Source organism: Tachyglossus aculeatus, chromosome 9 (assembly GCF_015852505.1).
Source record: "Tachyglossus aculeatus isolate mTacAcu1 chromosome 9, mTacAcu1.pri, whole genome shotgun sequence".
NCBI lineage: Eukaryota > Metazoa > Chordata > Mammalia > Monotremata > Tachyglossidae > Tachyglossus > Tachyglossus aculeatus.
Window position 1 is genome coordinate 22,452,728 of NC_052074.1, and position 22,133 is coordinate 22,474,860.

The 22,133-nt window shown below is 41.6% G+C and overlaps 1 protein-coding gene across 4 annotated transcripts in view; it reads right to left on the reverse strand.

The window, feature by feature from the left end:
• Positions 1–22,133, reverse strand: part of ASXL2 (ASXL transcriptional regulator 2) — a 108,865-nt gene that overhangs the window by 44,481 nt on the left and 42,251 nt on the right. For all 4 annotated transcript variants that reach the window (XM_038751464.1, XM_038751463.1, XM_038751462.1 and 1 more), the window contains 2 exons: positions 6,107–6,215; positions 1,894–2,047 (listed from right to left, as the gene is read on the reverse strand). In XM_038751464.1, coding sequence (XP_038607392.1) covers positions 1,894–2,047; positions 6,107–6,215 — 263 coding nt within the window. The remainder of the gene's footprint in view (positions 1–1,893; positions 2,048–6,106; positions 6,216–22,133) is intronic.

Genomic DNA, 22,133 nt, shown 5'->3' on the forward strand with positions numbered 1-22,133 from the left:
CAAATCAATCAATCGTATTTGAGTGCTTAATGTGCGCAGAGCACTGCACTAAGGTATTTGACTCTTACTTGCATTCTTTTCCTTTGCCTGTTTTGGGGTCAGAGATATTCATGTACAGTGAAACAGATCATGGAAAACCAAAAACAGGAGAAGAGAAACTAAGTCCTTGGAAAACATATACTGGGTAACTACCCCTCAATAATCAAGAGATGGCTATTATTCTTTAGTCATCCCTGGTAAGAATCATCCACAGGAAGTTTATCTGGTATGATCATCGCTGCAGGAAACTCTTGGGAAGTAGTAATCTAAAATAAATACATGCCACACAAGTAACAGTCTATTATTTCCAACATGGTATTCCTCTGCTCAAATTAACTCAAGTCAAGTCTGTTCATGAGCTGCATTTTTTTAATCCACCTTATTCCAAACCTGCTGTTGGCAACTGAACGCAAGGAAACACTGGTGAACACAATGTGGATGGTAAAGGCTGCACACTCCTGGTTTGGACCTAACAGTTTCACAGTGAAATCCCTTTCTTGATTTCAGTTCACCTGTCTCAGAGGAAACTACTCACCGTTTAGATGTGTACCTTACTTTCTGACCCAACAGAGGTAAAATAAATGGCACTGCTGAAAGCGCCATACTGGAAGCTCAATTAGAGTTATTAGTTTACTGAGGTAGAATGCACAAGTGAGAAAGCCTCTTGATATGCAACCAAATTTATGGAAACATGAACCTTAGTTGAGGGTCCATACTCCAGAATCTAAAATGTTTTTCCAGTAGGCAAAAAAAAATTTTTTTGAACTGTTTAATATTAGTATTCAGAAATAATATCTTGACCATAGATATATGCAGAAAAAGAGATAGAGAAACAAAAAACAGATAAAGATAGAAGAATCAACAAGATTGTAAAAACAGACAGAAACTGACAAGACATTATATTCCATTCCAAGTTGGTCTATCTTCCCCCTCTATACTGTAGGCTTGTACTAGGCAGGGAAAATTTCTGCTAATTTGGCTGTATTGTACTCTCCCAAGCACTTAGTACAGGGCTCTGCACATAGTAAATGCTCAAGAAGCAGTGTGGCCTAGTGGATAGAGCATAGGGCTGGTTGTCAGAAGGACCTAAATTCTAATCCCTGCTCTACCACTTGTCTGCTGTGAGACCTTGAGCAAGTCTCTTCACTTCTCTGTGCCTCAGTTACCTCATCATAGGTGAGCCCACTTGGGACATGGACTGCTGCCAACCTGATTAGCTTGTAAGTACCCCAGTGCTTATTACAAGCTCAAGGCATCATCATCATCAATCGTATTTATTGAGCGCTTACTGTGTGCAGAGCACTGTACTAAGCGCTTAGTCGATGTGCTTGTGCTAACACTGAACAGAGAGGGGAACATAATAGTTCTGAGGAGGGGAAAAAAAAGGTGGGGAGGGAACGGATGGTCATCCAAGAGTCTCCCCAGTGAAACTCTCTAGGTTCAGATGTACTCAAAGTGGACTTCCACATGATGACAACATCATATAACACTGTACGCCTGAAACATAGTAAGCACTTAACAAATACCCTAAAAAATAAAATACCCTAAAAAATAAAATACAGTTGATTTATTGATTGATAAGACTGATATGGGGCCAAACTTTTATATGCCTACGAGACTAGGAACTCAAAGACACATCCAATTTCTAGCGTAGTTTCACCAGTGTCATCTCTGAACACTATTCAACATCAGGTAGCAATTTAAGATCATCAGTAGTATGGCTGAGTAACGCAGTCAGCTCACTAGGAGAGAAGCGGTCAGTCTCAAACCCGACTTCCACTTGGGGAGACCCCACCTGCTGAGACAAGTGTCCCAGGGCATTTAGTACTCTGTCAGATAGTTGGATGAATTTACCTTTCTTTTTCCACCTGCTCTTTTTCCCCTCTTTGTTGCTCCCACCGTCGCTGCTGCTGCTGGTGCTGTTCTCAGAGCTCTGGGTGTCCGACTGCCCATCGCTGCTTTCTTCAGAACCTGCTGACAGCTCTTTCAACCCATCTGGAACGTCTTTCTGAAAATGCAGGCACAATGGATGTCACTGTCCTTCCCTTTATCTCCTAGGCAAAACACTCTCTTCCCAAACGTCAGCCCTCATAGCGGCAATTACTCTAAGTGTGTTCAGGAGTCACTCGCTTTCTCTCCTAACCAGCAGTTAGGTTCCAAGGAAACAGGCAATAAAGCCACATTTCACTTAATATCTCTATGCCTCAGTTTCCTTGCCTGTGAAGTGTGAGTAAAATACTGGTTACTCCTCCCTATAAACCAAACCAGAAGGTCCACTTGAGACAGGACTCTGGTATGATCTGATTATCTTGCATCTACACCAGTGCTTAGCACATAATCAGCACTTAATCCCTTCATTATTATCTCTGCAGATATACAGTTGGTAATTCACCAGACCCAGCAACGGGACCTAAGCTTGGGTTCCTTATTTTGCTACCTGCCATAACTGCAGACAGGGTCAGCTTCACATGGTAAGCAACTAAAGCAGCTGCCACAGAGTGCAGTCAACTTAGTGGTGTCAGTTAAGAATTTCCAAAATTCACACAACTCTGGAGATCTGATATGGGAGGTTCTTTTTCTATTCAGAACTTGTGTGGTAGGCCGATTTTGAGAATTTTCTAAGATGGTTAGATGGCATTTACCATTTTTAGTATATTGTTGGCATTTGGAGTGATTCTCTTTCTACATTATCTTCAGTGTTTCCATTTTTATTTGATTGTTTGGGGGCTCAGTCGACGTGCTTGTGCTAACACTGAACAGAGAGGGGAACACAACAGTTCTGAGGAGGAAAAAAAAGGTGGAGAGGGAATGGATGGTCATCCAGGAGTCTCCCCAGTAAACTCTCTAGGTTCAGATGTACTCAAAGTGGACTTCCACATGATGACAACATTATATAACATTGTGTGCCTGAAACAATGCACGCAGCATCACATATGCTGGGTGTCCGGAATCCACCACCTAAAGAGGGAGGCCATCCTAGAAAGGGGGCAGAATTTTTTTTCATTCATTCAATCCCATCAAATGCCTAAAGCCAGCCCTAGCAGGAAAGGTTCCTGGGCTATCTTCTTTAGGTGCCTCTCAGACTAAATAACTGATGTTTTTAACAAGGCAGTATACTGGTGGTACCTTAATTTTGGAAGTTCTACCAACAGTAATTCTCACACGTGACAAAGAAATGCTCTCATCAGAATCTAGAGACAATGTTTTGAAAATGTTTTTAGATCTTCAATCTTAGACCCACAAGAGGCTTAGAGAGGCAGATTCATTCATTCAGTCATTCATTCAATCGTATTTATTGAGCGCTTACTGTGTGCAGGGCACTGTACTAAGTGCTTGGGAAATACAATTCAGCAACAGAGACAATAAAATCAAAGTTAAATATCGGAATTTTATTTTAGTCAGAACAATTTATTGTTTGGCCACTTAAGGCCGAGCATTGTACCAGGCATGATGGAGAATTACAAGAAAAAAATAGCAAACTCAGTCCCTGTTCATAAGAAACTTATATTCTAGGAGGGAGACAGGAAACAGACCCTCAAGTGCAATGCTGGTCACAGAACATATAAATTCAAACAGGAACACACAGTAAAATCTTGCTTGTCAAAAAAACAAGTTAATTTGGGGAGCACTCAGTATTTTTCAGCTAAGCAAAAGTAGCTGAAAAATAATGGCAACCTTTTATTAGAGAAGAGCCAAACTGAAATCTTGGAACAGATGGTCATGCAAGAGCCAATCATACAATACAAATGAATGGGGGAAAGGATGGGAGAAGGTGAAGACAGCAGAGGGCCAGGAAAAGAAAAAGAGGTGAAATTGGTGCTTGTGGAGCACCATGGCAGAGGTGCCGAACAATTTATAGCCCCAGACTATCCACTTTCAATACACTACCATTTTGAGAGACTGCACAGGTTTGCTTGTGAGATTTGCCCTTAAGGTCCAATAACAGGAGAAGTGTTTAGCCAAACAGAATAACCCACCTAAAAAGAGGGTCAAACCTAGTACTTCAAAGTAGGTATATGCACAATCTGGGAATGCTAAGATACGGGATTTGTAGGCCAGTCGAGCATTCTGTCTCTGGAAGGGGCAACAACAGTTGTTTAGATGCAAAGTCTGACAATTCCTTACCTTGACATCCTTTGTGGTTAGAAGTATATCATCCAGCATCCTTAACTTTGTCCTTTCATCACCCCCACACCACGGACACATTATCCAGGTGTCTAACTCTCTTCAAGCCTTCTACCATTCTTCATTTTATCCTCTACCTCCCTAACTTCCTTTATAATAACCTGTTACAGACTTCTTGCTGTGAACTTCTAGACTGTGAGCCCGCTGCTGGGTAGGGACCGTCTCTATATGTTGCCAACTTGTACTTCCCAAGCGCTTAGTACAGTGCTCTGCACACAGTAAGCACTCAATAAATACGACTGAATGAATGAATGAACTTCAGCAAATCCTTATTAAACTGTAAGCTCCTTGATGAGGGAACATATCTATCAACTTCATGAATACTGTATTCTCCTAAATGCTTAATAGAATGACCAGCACACAGTAAACACTCAATAAATAAGATTGATTGGCCCTATTGACTCTTCCTGCCTAAAAAATATTATAAAACTATGAATTCTGTATGTTCTCCCTTGTTTCTTTTCAAGCCTAACTTTCAGCAGATATTCCACAGACCTGATGTTGTGGAACTTGGTGAACGAAGGGTTTACAGCATAATGTTGTGGTTCTAATCCAAAATAAATGATGTGACCTTTAAGCATAGAAGGGGTAGTCATCAGAATATGAGGGCTATTATCAACGCTGACTACAACCATGAATAAATCAAATTTTTATTGGCATATATCAAGCCTACGAAGGCTGAAGTCACAGATACATTTTTATGCTACAAACCAAACAGAGACGTTGGGTTTACTAAAGCAAACCTCATCCCTCTCAGAAGTAGGAAATAGATACCAGCTGAATAAACATGTGACAAGATCGATATGCCCTTTGGATTTTTTTTAATGGTATTTATGTCCTTACTATGTGCCAGGCATTGTACTAAACCCTGGGGGAAATACAAGCTACTCATGTAGGACATAATCCATGTCCCACGTGGGGCTCACAGTCTTAATCCCCACAGAGAAGCAGCGTGGCTCAGTGGAAAGAGCACGGGCTTTGGAGTCAGAGGTCATGGGTTCGAATCCTGGCTCCGCCACATGTCTGCTGTGTGACCTTGGGCAAGTCACTTAACTTCTCGGAGCCTCAGTTACCGCATCTGTAAAATGGGGGTGATGACTGTGAGCCCCACACGGGACAACCTGATCACCTTGTATTCCCCAGCGCTTAGAACAGTGTTTTGCACATAGTAAGTGCTTAACAAATATCATTATTATTTTACAGATGAGGTAACTGAGGCTCTGAGAAGTTAAGTGATTTACCCAAGGTCACACAGCTCACAAGTGGCTGAGCTGGGTTCAGAATCAAGATCCTCTGACCCCCAGGCACAAACTCTTTTCACTAGGCCAGGCTGGCTCCCTTGGGAATTTGTGGAAGTGAATGCATTTATCCTCCTCACCTCCCAAATATGTAACAGAGATAAAAAGGGAAGGAGTTGAATATACGGTTAAATCTCTTCTTTGTTTTGACTTTATTTTCCAGTCAATCGTACTTTCTGAGGGCTTACTGTGTACTGTACTAAGCATTTGGGAGAATATAACAGAGTTGGTAGACATGTTACCTGCACACAATGAGCAGACAGGAAACTAGAAGAAAACATTTGAATGACTTTTCCCCCAAGCAGGACCACAGGTTACACGTGCAGGTAATAGTGTCAGATCCTGGAGCAGCTTTTAGAGGAAGGATGGGGGCCCTTTATAAGTTTGCCCTGCCATGGCGTAGCTTTTTAAAATTCCTGGGTTGGCCAGACCCCAAAACTTCAGGGCCCTGTAAACCTTGGGCTGGGCCAGGGTGGGCTCCCAAAACCCAGCCCATTCAGAGTTCAACTTCCAAGGTGGCCATTCTTTATAAACAATTTACTGTGTTTCCTTTTTTTCAAATATTTCTCTAGATGCGCACTTACCTTCAACGTATACACTCCCATTCTACCTGGGACCTTATAGAAAATGCCCTCTTCTCCTCTGGAATTTGTGTGCAGCATTGCATTCAGGCATGCAAGAGGAGATGTCCCACTGAAAATAAAATATAAGATTAGTCTCTAGGTACAACTGCGCTTTATATTTAATGCTTAACTGGCCAATATTAATTTTTAGGAATTAGCCCAAGACTGTTTCGCAACTTCCTAAATTTAATAACTTAATTTTAATACGTCAAGGAGTAATTCCAGTTACTCAACCAAACTCTTAGAGCAGCTGGAAATGATAAAGATGAAATAGCTCTTTGCTATTTCAAACAAATCCCAATCCTTATAAAATCTGCCTCAAAAAGGGGGAGGGGAGGAAGTCATCCTTTATCAATAATTGTATTCTTCAAGAAAGTAGCCAAGATAAAAAGGGAAGATAGAAATGTAGATTTGAAAAGCTAAACCAGTTCCTCTGGACTCAGGGTCAACAATTTCAGTCCAGCTGAGCTATGACATTCAGACGCTAACATCTTCCCTTTCCATTCCTTGTTTTTCCTTTTCCTTTTGAACTGGGAGTAATGTGGAGGCAGAGTAGCAGTTTTTTTTTCCTTTATGTAACACATGCATCACTGCTCAGGAATGTATTCTTGTATTTATTTTGAAAGGGATGCCATAAATAATAGGGCCATTTGAAGACAAACTTGGGAGAGCAGAATGGGTAAACGGCGAGTGATGTAACACTGTCTCCAGAGAAAGTTTCTGTGAAATTGATCATATCCCTTCTTCAGGGGTTGTGAAACTTAAAAAGGGCAGTTTATGATTGAATTTTTCTTCAAATGTTTCTCTGTCCCTTTTATGGTCTTTATTAAGACTCCTCTCTCACTGAGCAACACTTTTCAAAGGATGGCAGTTCTAGGCAGGGTTCAGGGCTAATGAGAAGTGTGTGCTACACCTGCACTGAAGTCTCTTCCTATGCCACTGCTTCAGAGACACTACCCCACAACTCCCCTCTCCCCCCTCTCCCGGCTTTCCTTGTATCCTATTGCATCCATAGTGTTCTTTCCTGCCAAGGTGGATGAAGAGGAGAGAGGTGGAGGGCCTACCAGGAAAAGTAGAGGTGTCAAGAAAAGTAGCACTGAACCTTGGAACAATGGCGAGGGTTAGTAACAGCTGCGATAAAGCCAGCGCCTGGCATGCCAAGCAGTTGAGCATGGGGTGCTCCTTTCACAACATCAGGAGTGGCTGACATCTGCTCTATCTTTTTTCACCACCACCTTCATCTGGCCTGCACGTACCTCATCAGAAAAGGGGCACTTCAAGGTATTATTTGAGCTCTGGTCTTAACCAAAATCAATTCCGGGCATAGTTTGACACTACCAGATAATTATTTGCTGCACTGTTACACAGAGTACATTAATGAAATAAATCTGAGTTGCCAAAGGGAGTTTAGGTTCCACCTGTTAGAGGAAGAGGACTGGCTGCTAATTATATAAGCAAGCTTCCCAAGACAGCCCTCCTAGGGACTCTCAACCCTGAAGAGCCCAGAAGGCAGACCAAAAAAACCTGCTAGACTCCTAGGGAGAGTTTATGAACAGTTATAGTATACACAGCTATACCTTCAACCTAAACTAAAACTGCTGCTGTGTACCTGAAAGAGAATTTCAGGAGCTGTTAGCTTTTGAACTTATTCTCACTGCAGCTATTCTCATGTATATGTTCCCTGGAGTGTAGTTGTGTGCAAAAGGGAGGTGTTGTGGCAGGGAGCAGTTGTGTAGCCTGAATCACTGCAGCAGCCTCCTCACTGACTTCCCTGCCTTCTATTTCTCCCCTCTCCAGTCCTTACTTCACTGTGCTGCCCCGATCAATTAAAAAAAAAATTCAGTCCATATTTCCCCACTGCTCAAAAATCTCCAGTGATTTCCCATGCATCTCAGCATCAAAAAGAAATTCCTTACCCGCTGGCTTTAAGGAACTCAATCAGCTCTCTCCCCTCCTACCTAAGGTCTCATCTCCTACAATCCAGAATGCACACTTCACTCCTCCTACACCAACCTCCTCAATGTACCTCAATCTCCTACCTCTCACTGCTGACCCCTTGCCCACGTCCTCCTTCTGACCTGCAACTCCCATCCCCATGTACATATCTGTCATTTATTTATTTGTATTGATGTCTGTCACCCCACCTCTACACTATAAGTTCGTTATGGGCAGGGAATTTGTCTGTTTATTGTTGTATTTTACTCTCCCAAGCGCTTAGTACAGTGTTCTGCACATAGTAAGCACTCAGTACATACAATTGAATGAATGAAGGAAGATCTGACAGACCACCATTCTCCCTATCTTCTAAGTCCTCCTAAAATCATAATCTTCAAGAAGCCCTCCCTAACCTCTCATTTCCAAACATTATTGGACCTTCCTTTTGCAATGTTTATGTACTTGGGTCTGTAACCCTTAAGCATTTGATATTCAGCCTACCTTCAGCCCCATAGCACTTAATGTACACAGGGGAAACGACAAAATATAAGGCTATATATAATTTCTGTCTCACCCAACAAAGGTCTTCCCCGACCTGGTTACATGCTCCTTGAGGCCAGGGATCGTGTCTACCAACTCTGTTGCACTGTATTCTCCCAAGCATTTAGCACAGGGCTCTGCACACAGTAAGGGTTCCATAAATACCACTGACTGACTGAAGGAGAGGGGAAGCTGACACTCTCTTAACAAATGAGTTGTCCAAAAGCCTGAAGGAGTTAATGTGCCAGGACTCTCACTCTTCAGAGTGCTTATTTTAGTCTTCATAATGACACTAACAGAGGTCCCACTTTACAGGAAATGAAATCAGGAAGCTGTGATTTGAAAATCATGCAGAAATACAGTGGAAGAGTAGAACACTCCAGCCTATTATTTAACCTAAGCAACTAGGCTGCCTCAAGTGAATAATAGATTCCAATTTTAAAATGTTCTACTAAAGACTACTAGATTTTCATAAACTATACTGAAATGAAATCGTTTCAAAAATGCCTCAGAATACACTGCTAAATATACGTGCCCTTTAAAAATGAGGCATTGCATTCCTGCAAAACCCCAGGTTAAGGAAAGCTTGTGCAGTTGCTGTACACATATGCACAGGCTATTTTTCTGATCCGGCAGCACACTGCATTCAAACAGGCTCACCTTATCTGAGTCGATATTCCCTAATTCCCTAACAACGCTCTAGCCAAAATGTGTAATGAAAATCTGTGTGATGGCTAGAGCTGAGTACACTTGTCTACTAGCTCTATTGTACTGTACTCTCCCAAGTGCTTAGGGCAGTGCTCTGCACACAATAAGGTCTCAATAAATACCACTTACTGATGAGTAGATTAGGCACTCAGGACAGGATAAGTATGCACTAGAATACCAAAATGCTTTGGGTATATACTGCCACATGGCCAAGGGGGATGAAATTCCATTTTCATTATGAATTCAGGTGTTAAGACGCCGTCTCGGTGAGGAGTTGAATTTTGAAATCTATTTTTGACTAATGGAAATCTATCCAGTATTTGCCTCCAATCAGGTTCTCTGAAGCTCATATTTATACCAGATCATAATGTATGCAACTACTGTCAGAGCATTCCTGGAGTGAATGAATTTTAGCCAGATGAGGTAGGGCCAGAACATGCCTTTCCCAGAGAGAGGCAATATTGCTCCTCAGGGGATCATGATATCCAGAGGCCCTGCTGCCCTTGGAGAAGGCAGAACAGACTGCTAAAGGACTGTGCTTGGGTCATGAGCCAATTCCACAGAACTCCAGAGGTTTCCAGGGACTCAGTCACCTCTCTTACCTGTGGCTCTTCTGAGGAAAGCAAGAGCTGAATGCAATAGCAAAGAAAATCAAAGTTCTGGCCCCCAAATGATATGGTTTCTGAGTATCAGCCTCTCAGAGCTCTTGGATTAGTAATGGTATTAACTGAGCACCCACTGGGTGCAATGAACTGTACTAAGCACTTGGGAAAATGTACCAGAGACAAACGAGACACTGCCTATGCCCCAAGGAGCATGCACTGTGTACACTATCAAATTTTCCTCTACTCTCCTTTCACCAAGGCAAAAAATATTTTTAGAAACATGCGGTTTATTTTTCAACACTGCAGTGAAGATTTAAGGCTTTAATCTCCTCCACACGTCATGATATAAATCAGAGGTTCTTTTAAGAAGAAAAGATTATGAAGGAGTGCTATTGTTTAGAAGAAATTCACTTTCATAGTAACTTTTCTCCAACTGCAAAATAAGTTCTGTGTAGAGTTGTCAGGTTTTCATTTTGAGTACAGGGGCAAAAGGGAGTGTGGCATTTAGGAAGCAAATGGGATGGCGGTACGGGAGGAGCAGGCAGGTTTGCACAAATTAAGAAGTCTTTAACCCTACCTTCCTAGATTTGGCTTTATGGCCACCTGTAGGAGACATTAAATGCTTGGTACATTGTAAGCACTTAACAAATACCAACATTATTATTATTATTAAATCCTTTTGCAGATGTGGAATGATAAGATTCCCACCCACAGCTGGTGATGATGGGGTCAACTGTCTCCTCCCCAGGACTTGGAATCTATGGTTTTGTGTTGTATATTCAGCCCACAGCAGCCACCCACAACCCAGAATTGTCGTAATTTGACTGCTTAAGTTGTTAACAGCAGATAGATTATTCTCTTAATTGATTAAAAAACGTATAATAATGCTACCCATTTTTACACAAAGGACCATTATGGGTAAATATACTTAAATCTGCTGTAATAAGTTTAGCAGATTTATTTGGGGAAGAAAGTGTCAGAGTTGCCATCCTACCGTCAGTCAAGAGTAAACGGTGGAGGTAAACAGTGGTAAAGGAGATTCTGACTTTGAATGACTTAAATCCTTTGGGTCACTAGCTCCTGAAAGTCTCTGTTGAAGTAACAGAGCCCAAAAAATTAAATCTCTCTCACATCTTCTTGGGCTATATTAGTATATTTTTAGCCACAAAGTTAACTGCAGCTGAATAGAATCAGTGATTGACACATAGTAAGCGCTTAACAAATACCATAATTATTATTATTTGAGTTATCTAATAGAATCTTCAGCTAGACAGTGATTTGTGTAGCACCAAAAATGTTCAGGGTCTAGCGGCTTCTTGAAACAGAAAGGAACTGCACTTCTGACTCTTGAGAATGGTGGTGCAGCAACCAATTTGGATTCTAGATAAGGTATATTACTGGCATGCACCCTATGTTCAAAGATGTTCAATGCCCTATTCACCTTCTGAATCAACTTCCCCAGTGGAGAATGAAAGGGAATAATTTTAATCCTTAAAGCATCTTCAGCCTGGCAGACTTTACATGGTTTGACATTTGTCAGCTTTAATGACCTCTAATTTTCACAGTCTTTTCAACTACAAAAAGGCTTTCTATTTGGAGCAAATTCTCTCATCCTCCAGGATTCCTCTTTTAGGATCTTAATGATTGAAATCTTAGGAATCATGGTACAGAACTTGTGTTCGGTGTCCAGAATGCTTCAATCTCCTGACTGGCTTGACCAATGTCTGGAATTTAAGTGATTAAAAAACTTGGTACTTTAATAACTGAAACTAGTGCTTTAGAACGGTGCTTGGCACATAGTAAGTGCTTAAGAAATACCATTATTATTATATGCAACAACTGGTACATTTTTTTTCGTCTCAGGGGAAACAACCCAAGGTGTTCCAAATGGACACAACTATTAAGGAAGGAGATCCTATAGTCTACCTCTCTTGGCTCCTGGGACAGAGAGGGCTCCTTACTGGTAGGTAGTCAGAAAAGGAATAAAGGGAACCTGACATGAATGGGGATGGTTTCCCAGACCAGGGGATGCTCCTCTCATCAACATTTTCAATACTGATGAGAAAGCATAGTAGTACAGCCTACTGGATAGAGCATGGGCCTGGGAATGAAAAGGACTTGGGTTCTAATCCTAAAAAAATCCTTTCCCTCACAGACTGAAGATAAAGGAGAAGAGTGACCATCTCAGGGTCAAAAAGTACTCCCAAACCCCAACTCTGGGTAAATCAGAAAATGAGAAGTGTCTGAAGGGTGGGAATATATGTAGCCATGATATAATCAAATCCAGTTCAGTGAACACTATTTTACGGTAAACTGAAGTTTCTCTCATAAGATTTGAAAAATTCATATTGGAAGCCATTACCAAACTATTCTGAACAGAAGTCCCTTCCTCAGTCCATTTTAATTTTGTGCCCTTCTTAATTATATCTGTGGTTCTCTAGCAGCACTCTTTTTGCACCCTAGGATGTCACAGTAACTTGCATAAAAATTATTGATTTGTGATGTGATATGGAATCTACCTTTGGAGAATAGCAGCCATGCTATAACGGACAGATATGTAATAATAATAATAATAATAATAATAATGACATTTGTTAAGCGCTTACTATGTGCAAAGCATTGTTCTAAGCACTGGGGGGGAATACAAGGTGATCAGGTTGTCCCACGTGGGGCTCACATTCTTCATCCCCATTTTACAGATGAGGTAACTAAGGCTCAGAGAAGTTAAGTGACTTGCCCAAGGTCACAGCAGGCATGTGGCAGAGTCGGCAATCGAACCCATGACCTCTGACTCCAAAGCCCGTGTTCCTTCCACTGAGCCACACTGATTCTCATATATTCATTCAATCATATTTATTGAGCGCTTACTGTGTGCAGAGCACTGTACTAAGCGCTTGGGAAGTACAAGTTGGATGGTCAGGCTGAATCCAGTAAGTGAGAATTTGGGGAAAGAAGGATAATTGGCACAGTGGTTCAATATGCTCTTCAAACTGGTTTGGACATCATCAGCATTTTACTGCACCCAGCTGATGGCAATAGGGCACTGAAATGAATCAGAACTCTGAGGCCTTGGGAAACCACCAGTCCCTCCACAGGATCAATTCAGAAAAGGTACACTTGGCCCTATAGGGCTCAATTTAACCTATGGCAACTCAACAGGCAATGCTGAACCTAAAACATGTCTCAGGGATATAGTGGCTTTAAGATCATTTGCTCTGGACGCCCCACCGGAAATCTGAACAGTTTAGAAGTTCAGAAGGATAGGCGTAGTTCTGAGTTAAACCAGGATACTCCAAATTTCATTCTGCTCACAGTCGCTCCTCTCAACCAGGAGCCAGCCCAGTCTTGGATCCATCAGCTATCGTTCTTCCCCATTTCGTCACTGAGTCATGCCAGGTTTGTAGGCCAGGAGAGAACTATAGTACCAACTGTCATCTCCACCACTTGCTTTTGTATTCTGCAACTACCTCGGTGAAAAGGGACCGGATGTTTGAGCAAGACCAGGCATTATGCCATTTGAAGATGTTTTTCTGCATGTCACTGATTTTACGACTTCAAAATGTACCACTAGAGTCTTTCGTTGTCTGTTTCATGTTTGGTTTAAAAACAGTCTGGGACTTAACCATTAGTCTTTTTAATGATTTTGATCGTGATAGTGGCTGTCTGCTCTATGCTGTCCATAGCCCTATCTCTCCTGGTCATAGGAAGAACCGTGTTTAGGCTCACCTTGTTCTTAATTGCTTCATTCCACCTGGGTACATTTTATATTATTTTTCAATGATAAACAAAAACAAAAGGTCTTGAGTCAGTTGACAATATCATAAAAAAGAGGAGAAAAATCACTAACCATGTAGAACTCATCCATAAAGCAGCAGAGAAGAAATTAGCCTGCTGCTGCGACCACAGACACAGCTCTCTTCCCCCATCTCTCTCTCAAATGTAATGAGCTTAGTACACAAAAATCTGAGAAAAACTACCATCTATCTCTCTCGACAAGTTAAGGCTAATCACAAGGTCGTGGATTCATCACTTGTGAAGAGTCATCATCCAACTTACATCTCTGCAAGTTACAGGGAGTAATTTCAACCTAACACCTTCTTTGGGCGATTAAATGTTGATTAAATGATAAAAAGACCCCCAAAGCATTAAAAATATCTCTGAAACGTGAAAAATTTTCATTAAAAAAAGGTGAAATGAACTTTTAAAAAAAGGAAACATGCTAGAAGGGAGAGATTTAGATATACGATGCTTTACTGGGGCAAAAATATTTGAAAACTAAGCTACACTTTTATTCCTAAGAATGGAGTGCAGATAAAAAAAACCAAATAATTCAAACGAGAAATCAGCAAGTTTAGAGGCAGAGAAGTCCATGTACAGGGGGAGCCACTATGAAAACAATCAAGGACTTTCTTTCCCCAAATTCCTTAGCCCTTCATGTTTCTGAAGGAGGAAGAAGCTGAGCTGCAGCATGAAGGCAGCAGCAGTAGTGAATAATAATAATTTCTGTTACTCTAACTCAACAGCAGTGGAAGACGTAGAAGTCTGAAACCAGACTTGGCCAAAGAGAGTATTTCCAAAGCTAGGGGCATGACTTCCTGACAATTTGGCAGTCTAGTTCTAAGGAGGCTTAGAGCTGCAACAGCTTTCCTGGTGGTAGTATTGTTAGCAGCAGTTAGTCCTCTACTGCTCAATTTTCAAGCTACATTTAGTTCTTCCATCTGTTTTGGGTGGAATGCTGGAAGGGAATTGCGGACCATTCTCTGTGCCTCAGTTTCCTCATCTGTAAAATGGGGATTAAGACTGTGAGCCCCCTGTGGGACAACCTGATCACCTTGTAACCTCCCCAGCGCTTAGTACAGTGCTCTGCACATAGTAAGCGCTTAATAAATGCCATAATTTAAAAAAAGTCTAGCTGAACAGCATTCAACGCAATGTCAGAAGAGAGGGCATCAGTCAAGTTGTGAATACTAGAACATGAGTGTTCCTTAAAGTATAGATCAAGACTGTAAACCAGACGGTATAGAACTGCCTATTCCTCGCCTGCCCCTCCTTCATACTGCCTCAGTCCCTCATTATACTCTCCAGCCCTCCTCTCTTCTGGGCAAAAACAAACAAAAAAGATACATCTCCTTTCCACCTAAACAGTAAATAGTTCCTGTCACTTTTTTTTGTGTGTGGAGAGACAGGAGTAGAGCATACTGCGGGAGTCTTGAAGGGAATGTGAGATGTAAGTCTGAGACTCACCTGTGTAACTGAACTGTTAATGAAAGATTTGTAAAATCCTTGACAAGCCATCTTTAAAACCTCACTAGCTGTCAGGAGCTACAGCCTTGTGGACAGCAGCTTAAAATGCACCTTTAACACACCCTCTTCCCTGACACTACTTCAACTATCTCCTCTCCACTGCCACCTATTCTCTTAGCTTTCATTATTACCCCACTACTTATCTTTACAAAGACCCCTATATGTTCCTCCATCTCCCGCCCCTACTCCCATCAAAGCCAGAACTTGAAAGAACCAAAAAGTTGTTTGTTTTTTTAAGTGTCAAACATGTAAGTTTATTATCCCTCTCAACTGGGGATTGGTGGTAGTTGGCATGTTTTTGAGTAGGGATTTACCACTCCTGTGTAGAATTTAATTAATATTATTCAATTACAGCAATTATTAAGCACTTGGCTAAGCAGTGGAGTAGGTACAAGATAATCAGATTGTATACCAGTTAATCCCTATGATGTCTTACACAAGCACACTGGTAAACATATTTCAGGCTGGTAGATTTAAAAAAAAACAACTAAATGTATTGCTAGATGAGGATTTCCTTTTTAGAATGAAAATTCCTAGAGAACAGGTATCATGCTTCTGGAATATATTAGGCAACTGGCTCCCAGTTAAACTAGAAGTCAAATGATATATTTGTGGCATATCATTAGTGTCTATTCCTTCACCTTGATATGTGCCATATGTCACCTGCTGTGTTATGCTTGCTTCCTATGACTCACTCTTTCTGTCCAATTGTGCCCATCAGTCTCCCCTTCCAAATGATACCTCTTCCCTTCCCCAATCACCACGTTGCTCCCCTAAGGCTCATCTCTGTTCAGTCTTCTCCTCATGGGTTCCTTGACAGTTGTAGATATGACTAAAAGTCCTAGAGGGCTGAGACTTGCCACTTTCGGCTTGGCCTTTCTATACACCCCTGAACCCAAAAATAGTTTGATTACTGTCACATGAACTAGAAGGTAGACCTATGTCCTTTGAAGCCCGAAAGAACTCGGGAGATGGAACAGATCAGGGCTTGCGATACCAAGGGGAGCCTCATGGTTGGGGTGCGGTCCATTAGGTATAGGAGTTTCTGACAAAACAATATTCAGGACTGGCAAGGTAAAGCCGGGGGGGATCTTTGGAAGAGGGGGAAGAGAGGAAGGATGTTTGAGGACTGGTTCCAGAACCTCTCCTCCCCCGAGTCTGCTGGACTGTCACTGTTGTCCCTTCCACACCTATTGCCACCTCCCTCTAAACTCTTACAACTACCTTCTTCTACCCCCCGAACACTGCTACACCCCACCGTTGTCAAAAGCCTTCATGTGATCTGGAATGCCTGCCTCCAAGACATTAACTCTTTCACGTAAAAACCTCAATGGGTTTTATAATACAGACATTTTCTAGCTTATTAAGCATAAAAGACAACCGATTACCTTACTCTTAGTTACCTGAACAAACACTACCTAAACCAATATAAATCTGGAAGGATGATCAAAAGAAAGTGGGGGGGAAGGAGGAGGGCGAAGGATGATGTGAGGAAAAATCTTAGACAAATGTCAATTATCTCAACTAGTTTGTGCCCAGTTTGTTTGGATTGGCTGTCCTCTGACCTGCTTTTCCCTTCCAGAGCTATAAAAGACTAATTTAATTGAGCTACTTATCAGAGAAAGGTACTAGGCAATAGAGCTTCCTTTTGTGAAACTAAATAATGGGGAATGAAAAGCCTTCCCTGAGAACAACAAAAAATGGGCAGATTCAACGGAGATCCTGCTAACAGCAAGAGGAAGTAAAAACAAATTATAAGAGAAAGCAATTTGCCCATCCACCCCAGGAAAAAAAAAAAAACTCCACTCCAATCATGAAATCATTTGTCACTTGAGAAAACTGCTACTCCTATTCACCCTTACCAGTAACATTGTTTACTCAATATACTGAAATGCTTATTTTCCCATAACCTCAGTCCTTTTAGACACGTTCTAATTTCTTTCAGGCTCTGAGGTAGTGTTAATTAGGGGCACTACATGCTGGTTGAAAACATTTAATTTTTGACCTGTTTTCCCATTCAGTCTACCTATGATCTGTTCAAGAAAAACTCCACTGCCTTTCCCTTAATCTTTACAGAATATGCAAAGAGGGCTATGGCTCTACTATGCCTTCATCTGAGTGCTTAGGGACTAAGGGAACAGGAGCCACAGAAATGCAAAATGAACAGAAAAACCCCTAAAGTTTTATGAAAAAAGACAGGTGGAACATAAAGCAAACTTTTTAACGTTATTTGTTAAGTGCTTACTATGTATCTATCTCCCCCTTTACATTGTAAGCTCATTATGGGCAGAGAAGATGTCTGCTGATTCTGTTGTATTGTGCTCTCCCAAGTGCTTAAAAGCCCTCAATACAAGTGATCATCAAGCACTTGATTTCCCAATCAGTCTCTGGACTGATTTTAAAAATGAAATTTCTTTTATTTCAGGTTGGGCACAGTCCCTGTCCCACATGGGGCTCACAATCTTAACTGCCATTTTACAGATGAAGTGATGCTATAGAGACATTAAGTAACATACCTAAGGTTTAATTCTTCCATTACTGTTAAATTCCTAAAATCACTTTGGCATCAGAAGGAAGCTTTCAGGAATGACAAGGGAATAGCCAGGTTCCCCCCGACCAACCATGTCGATGGAGAAATTTTTTAAGTAATTATTAGAGTTACATGTGTCTGAAGATCTTATTTTTAATTTTGTACATACCCCCTCCCTCTTGATGTTCATCAGAAAGAATCAGAATTGGTCCTAAACATTTGTTCATAAAATAGACCCCAAAACCAAGCATTTACTCTCCCACAATTCCAGGGTTAATAAATCTGTAAGGAACTAGGCATTCCCATGCAGTTAGACTGATAGGCATACTCCATAAACTTCACAAGCAGCAGAGGCATCACACCAGCACTTTGATCTACAAGTCTACTGCACACAGCATGCACAAAAGGGCAGAATTAACAATAAAAGCTTCAACCATACATACAGTGCTGGACTTTAATTTTCTAGATCTAGGTGCAACAAGCAATTTGTTTCTGATCATGCATCATGGGTTAGGTTCGATTAAGCTTGCAAAACACAGTAGCTTTGGAATAGCAATAGCAGTTCTTACCTTCTGGAAATGGATTGCCACCCAAGAAAAGGAAAAAAAAAAACCTTAAAATGTTTTTTTAAACCAATAACCCAGACAAAAAATACAAACACTTCCCTTCCCTCCCAATACCCCCAAGTCCCCACAGAACAGATTGTCACTTGACACATAATTCAGATAAGCCCAAATATAATACCACTGAACTTAGCAATGAGCCCGAAATGCTTTGAACCAATTCCAATATTATTTAGGCTTTCAGGAGATAAGACAGAGGGAAGTTACAAGCAATCTTCAGATGAGATTATATATACTTACCCTACTAATGGAAAAATGCAAAATAAAATACTTGATTACACAAGTTTCCTATAATGAAGTCCTTCATTAGTGTTGGCAATTTAAAGAACTTTTGTATGAATACCAAGAGATTTTACGTATCTATACACCCATCCACATATACACCATTTGCTTAGATTGCAAAGTGTCTCCCAACTGTTTATTGCAAGCATTCTGCAAAGGAAGGCTTGCAAGAGAGGTTTGCTGCCACTTCCAACTACTTACCTGGACTGCATGCTTGACCAGATTCTCAAACACACCCATTGATTTGCACACCAACCTTTGAATAGCCAGGTATGGTTCATTAAATTTCATTTGGATGGTTCGGGAGGGGCAGGGCCCTCTTCAGAGATGGACCCCTATTGAGAAGGTGGCAGCCCCAGGGAAAACAGAGACGCTGACAACTTCATATTGGGCAGAAAAGCAAGTCGCCCCAAGTCACCTGGGACTAGCAAGGAGTGAGGGCCACATACCAACTAGGAGCACCCTGGCTAGGAAGTCATTATCATTGACAGGGGTGGCCCCTTATGAGGGAAACAGTACGGGAAACAGTACTCAACTATACCAGAAGCATTCATACATGAGAAAGCAGGAGGGCTGGTTCTCAATGGCACAGACGAACCTGATGGAGGACTAAATTGAGCACTTACCGTGTGTATGGCACTCTAACGAGTGCTCAGGAGAGTAAGTGCTTAGTACAGTGCTCTGTGCACAGTAAGCGCTCAATAAATACGATTGATTGATTACAATACAACAGAGTTGGTAGACAAGTTCCCTGCCCACAATGACCCTACAATTCAGAGTACTGAACCATTCATTTTTTCCACTCAGTGGTACTTATTGAGAGGTTACTGTGCGCAGAGCCCTCCATTAGGCATTCCTAAGTGCACATGGGAATGCGATAAAACTGAGAGCCCCTGTCCTCAAGGGGTTTACAGTCTAATGAGGGAATCAGCACATTCTGGAAAGGAGTTCCACCCCAACAGCACCTAGTGGAGCACTGTTGCAGTTGTGATCCTGAACAAGTCACGCAGTAGGGACTTCCTTCATATGAAGCCCAGGATCAGCATCAACTGGAGAGACTTACATGTAATCCTGGATCTGTAAGGTGTCCTGCCTGATGGACCTGGAGTTTAACTATGGTTGAGTTATATTTTGGAAGCATTGCCTAAAGCCCCTGGGCACCTGCTATCTTGGTGATGCTTCTAAGGGCCAATAAACCAATCTGATTTCTTGTTTACTAGTGGAGGGCTTCATTAAGGACTCTTAGCACTAATTACCATTTCAACTTCCATGTGCAAGAGAGAGGGAGAAAGCAAAATCAGCTCCATCAATAAATCTCTTCAATCCTCCTAGACTTCAAAACTTGAAAACTAGAAGCTACTTCCCATGATTGGTTCTCTTCGTGCCCCTCAACTGGACTGAATATGGTCTGGCTGGAAGACAGAGTGTCCTGGCTAGGTGCACAGCAGTTATTTTTTATTTTTTCCTTTTTTATATGGTATTTGTTAAGCACTTACTTTGTGTCAAACACTGTTCTAAGGGCTGGGGTCAATTACGTTGGACACAATCCCTGTCCCACATAGGGTTCACAGTCTAAAGAGTTTGAACATTTACATGTTACCCTTCCCCCTTTCCTCCACTCTACAAAGAGTCTGCAGTTTCCTTGAGTAATGGGGACCCACTGTCCTTTTGTGCTTATCTCCTGAATGTGTGTCATCATTCTTGCCATTTCATTATACAGCATTCCTCTCACAGTCAAGATGTGGCTATTGTCAAATTTTGGATTGATACCGGAGTCCAACACCTAGATTAAACAAAATTGCCAAAACATTATCATGGACACCAACAGTAGCTGCGATAGTAAGCTTTTGTTTAGCCGTCTGCTTAAGTTGCAAATGATGGGAAGGATACTGATTAATAAAAGCAAAAGCTAAAATAAAACTCCACACTTACATTTAAGCCTGATTTTATTTGGAGAAAAATATGCCCAACGATTACCTCCAAAATGATACACCTAATCCAACTGTCATTTTTGGAGAAACAGGTGAACCTAGTATTAGTAGCCACCAAAAAACATCGCTTAACTATCTCCCAGCATCAGTCTGTGCTAAATCTGCAGCAAAAGTACACCAAAACAGTAGAAATAATCCAAATTACTTAGATTTAACAGAAAATACCAACTTTTAGCACCTCGTCAAGTAGTGTGTAGTTGTACAGAAATCTCCAGTGGAATTTCAGCAGGTCCATCTGGTTCCCAAGAACGTGCCCTGCTCAAGTGGCAGCAAACTAGATAGGGGGCTTCACAGAAAGCCTCACTTAATTCCTGTTGGCCAGGCCAAGATTTCCAGGCACCCACGGTGACCTAGTTTTACGATTACTGTTATTGGGCAATCTTAGAAACAGCTTGTGCATTTGCCATAAGCCCTCAAAATATCCCCTGGCTAATGGCAAGCCTGGGAGGAGCTTCTAAAAAGAAAAAGTCTCAGCAGTTCTAGAATCACAGAGTGTGTGTAAAGCTAGCCTGTGCAGTTCTGGAAAGAGCACAGGGCTGGAAGTCAAAGGACACAGGTTCTAATCTCAGCACCGATACCTGCTTTCTGTATGACTTTCGGCAAGTCACTTAACTTCTTTGGACCTCAGTCTCCTCAATTGTAAAATGGGGAATACCTCAGTACCTGCTCTCCTTAGACTGTACGCTTCTTGTGGGCAGGGAACAAGTCTACCAATACTGTACTCTCCTAAGCACTTAGTACAGCGCTCTAAACACCTTAAGCACTCGATACAACTGATTGATTTCTGCTTAGACTGTGATCCCCTATATGGGACAGGAACTGTGTCCAACCTGATTAATTTGTATCTACCCCAAAGCTTAGTACAGTGTCTGTTTGTTTTATGGTACTTGTTTAGCACTTACTGTGTGTCAAACACTGTTCTAAGCACTTGACAAAGAGTACCATTCTTTAAAAAATGTTCCAAAGCCTGAATTTAAAGGAGTCTTCCACACATATTAAGCACTTAAATACCACTGATTTGATAATCAACCAATTGTTATTATCAACGGCATTTACTGAGTGCTAACTAAGGGCAGAACATTATACTAACTGCTTGGAAGAGCAGAGTTGGTAGACACATTCACTGCCCACAAGGAGCTTATAGTCTGCTGCAGGTCCAGTGATTGTGAAGAGTGAAGGGAGCAAAAGCAGGAACAATTACTTTTGGGTAGGACTCAAAGAGACCCCTGAGACAGCAGCATCACAGCCACCAGACTTTTGATAAGTACTAATAGTACAGTTACCCCATCTTTTCAGTTTAGCTAGTGCTGGGGGGGGGGGGGGGGGGGGAGGAAAGGGCAGCACTCAGAATACAGAGTCCATCACGTACATTATTTCCAGAATCTGACGAATGAAGAGCATTCACTTGGCACGCCACTGCCTTGTGAGTATTTTTGAGCCTTGCCAAACTATAGCCAGCAATCACTTGGG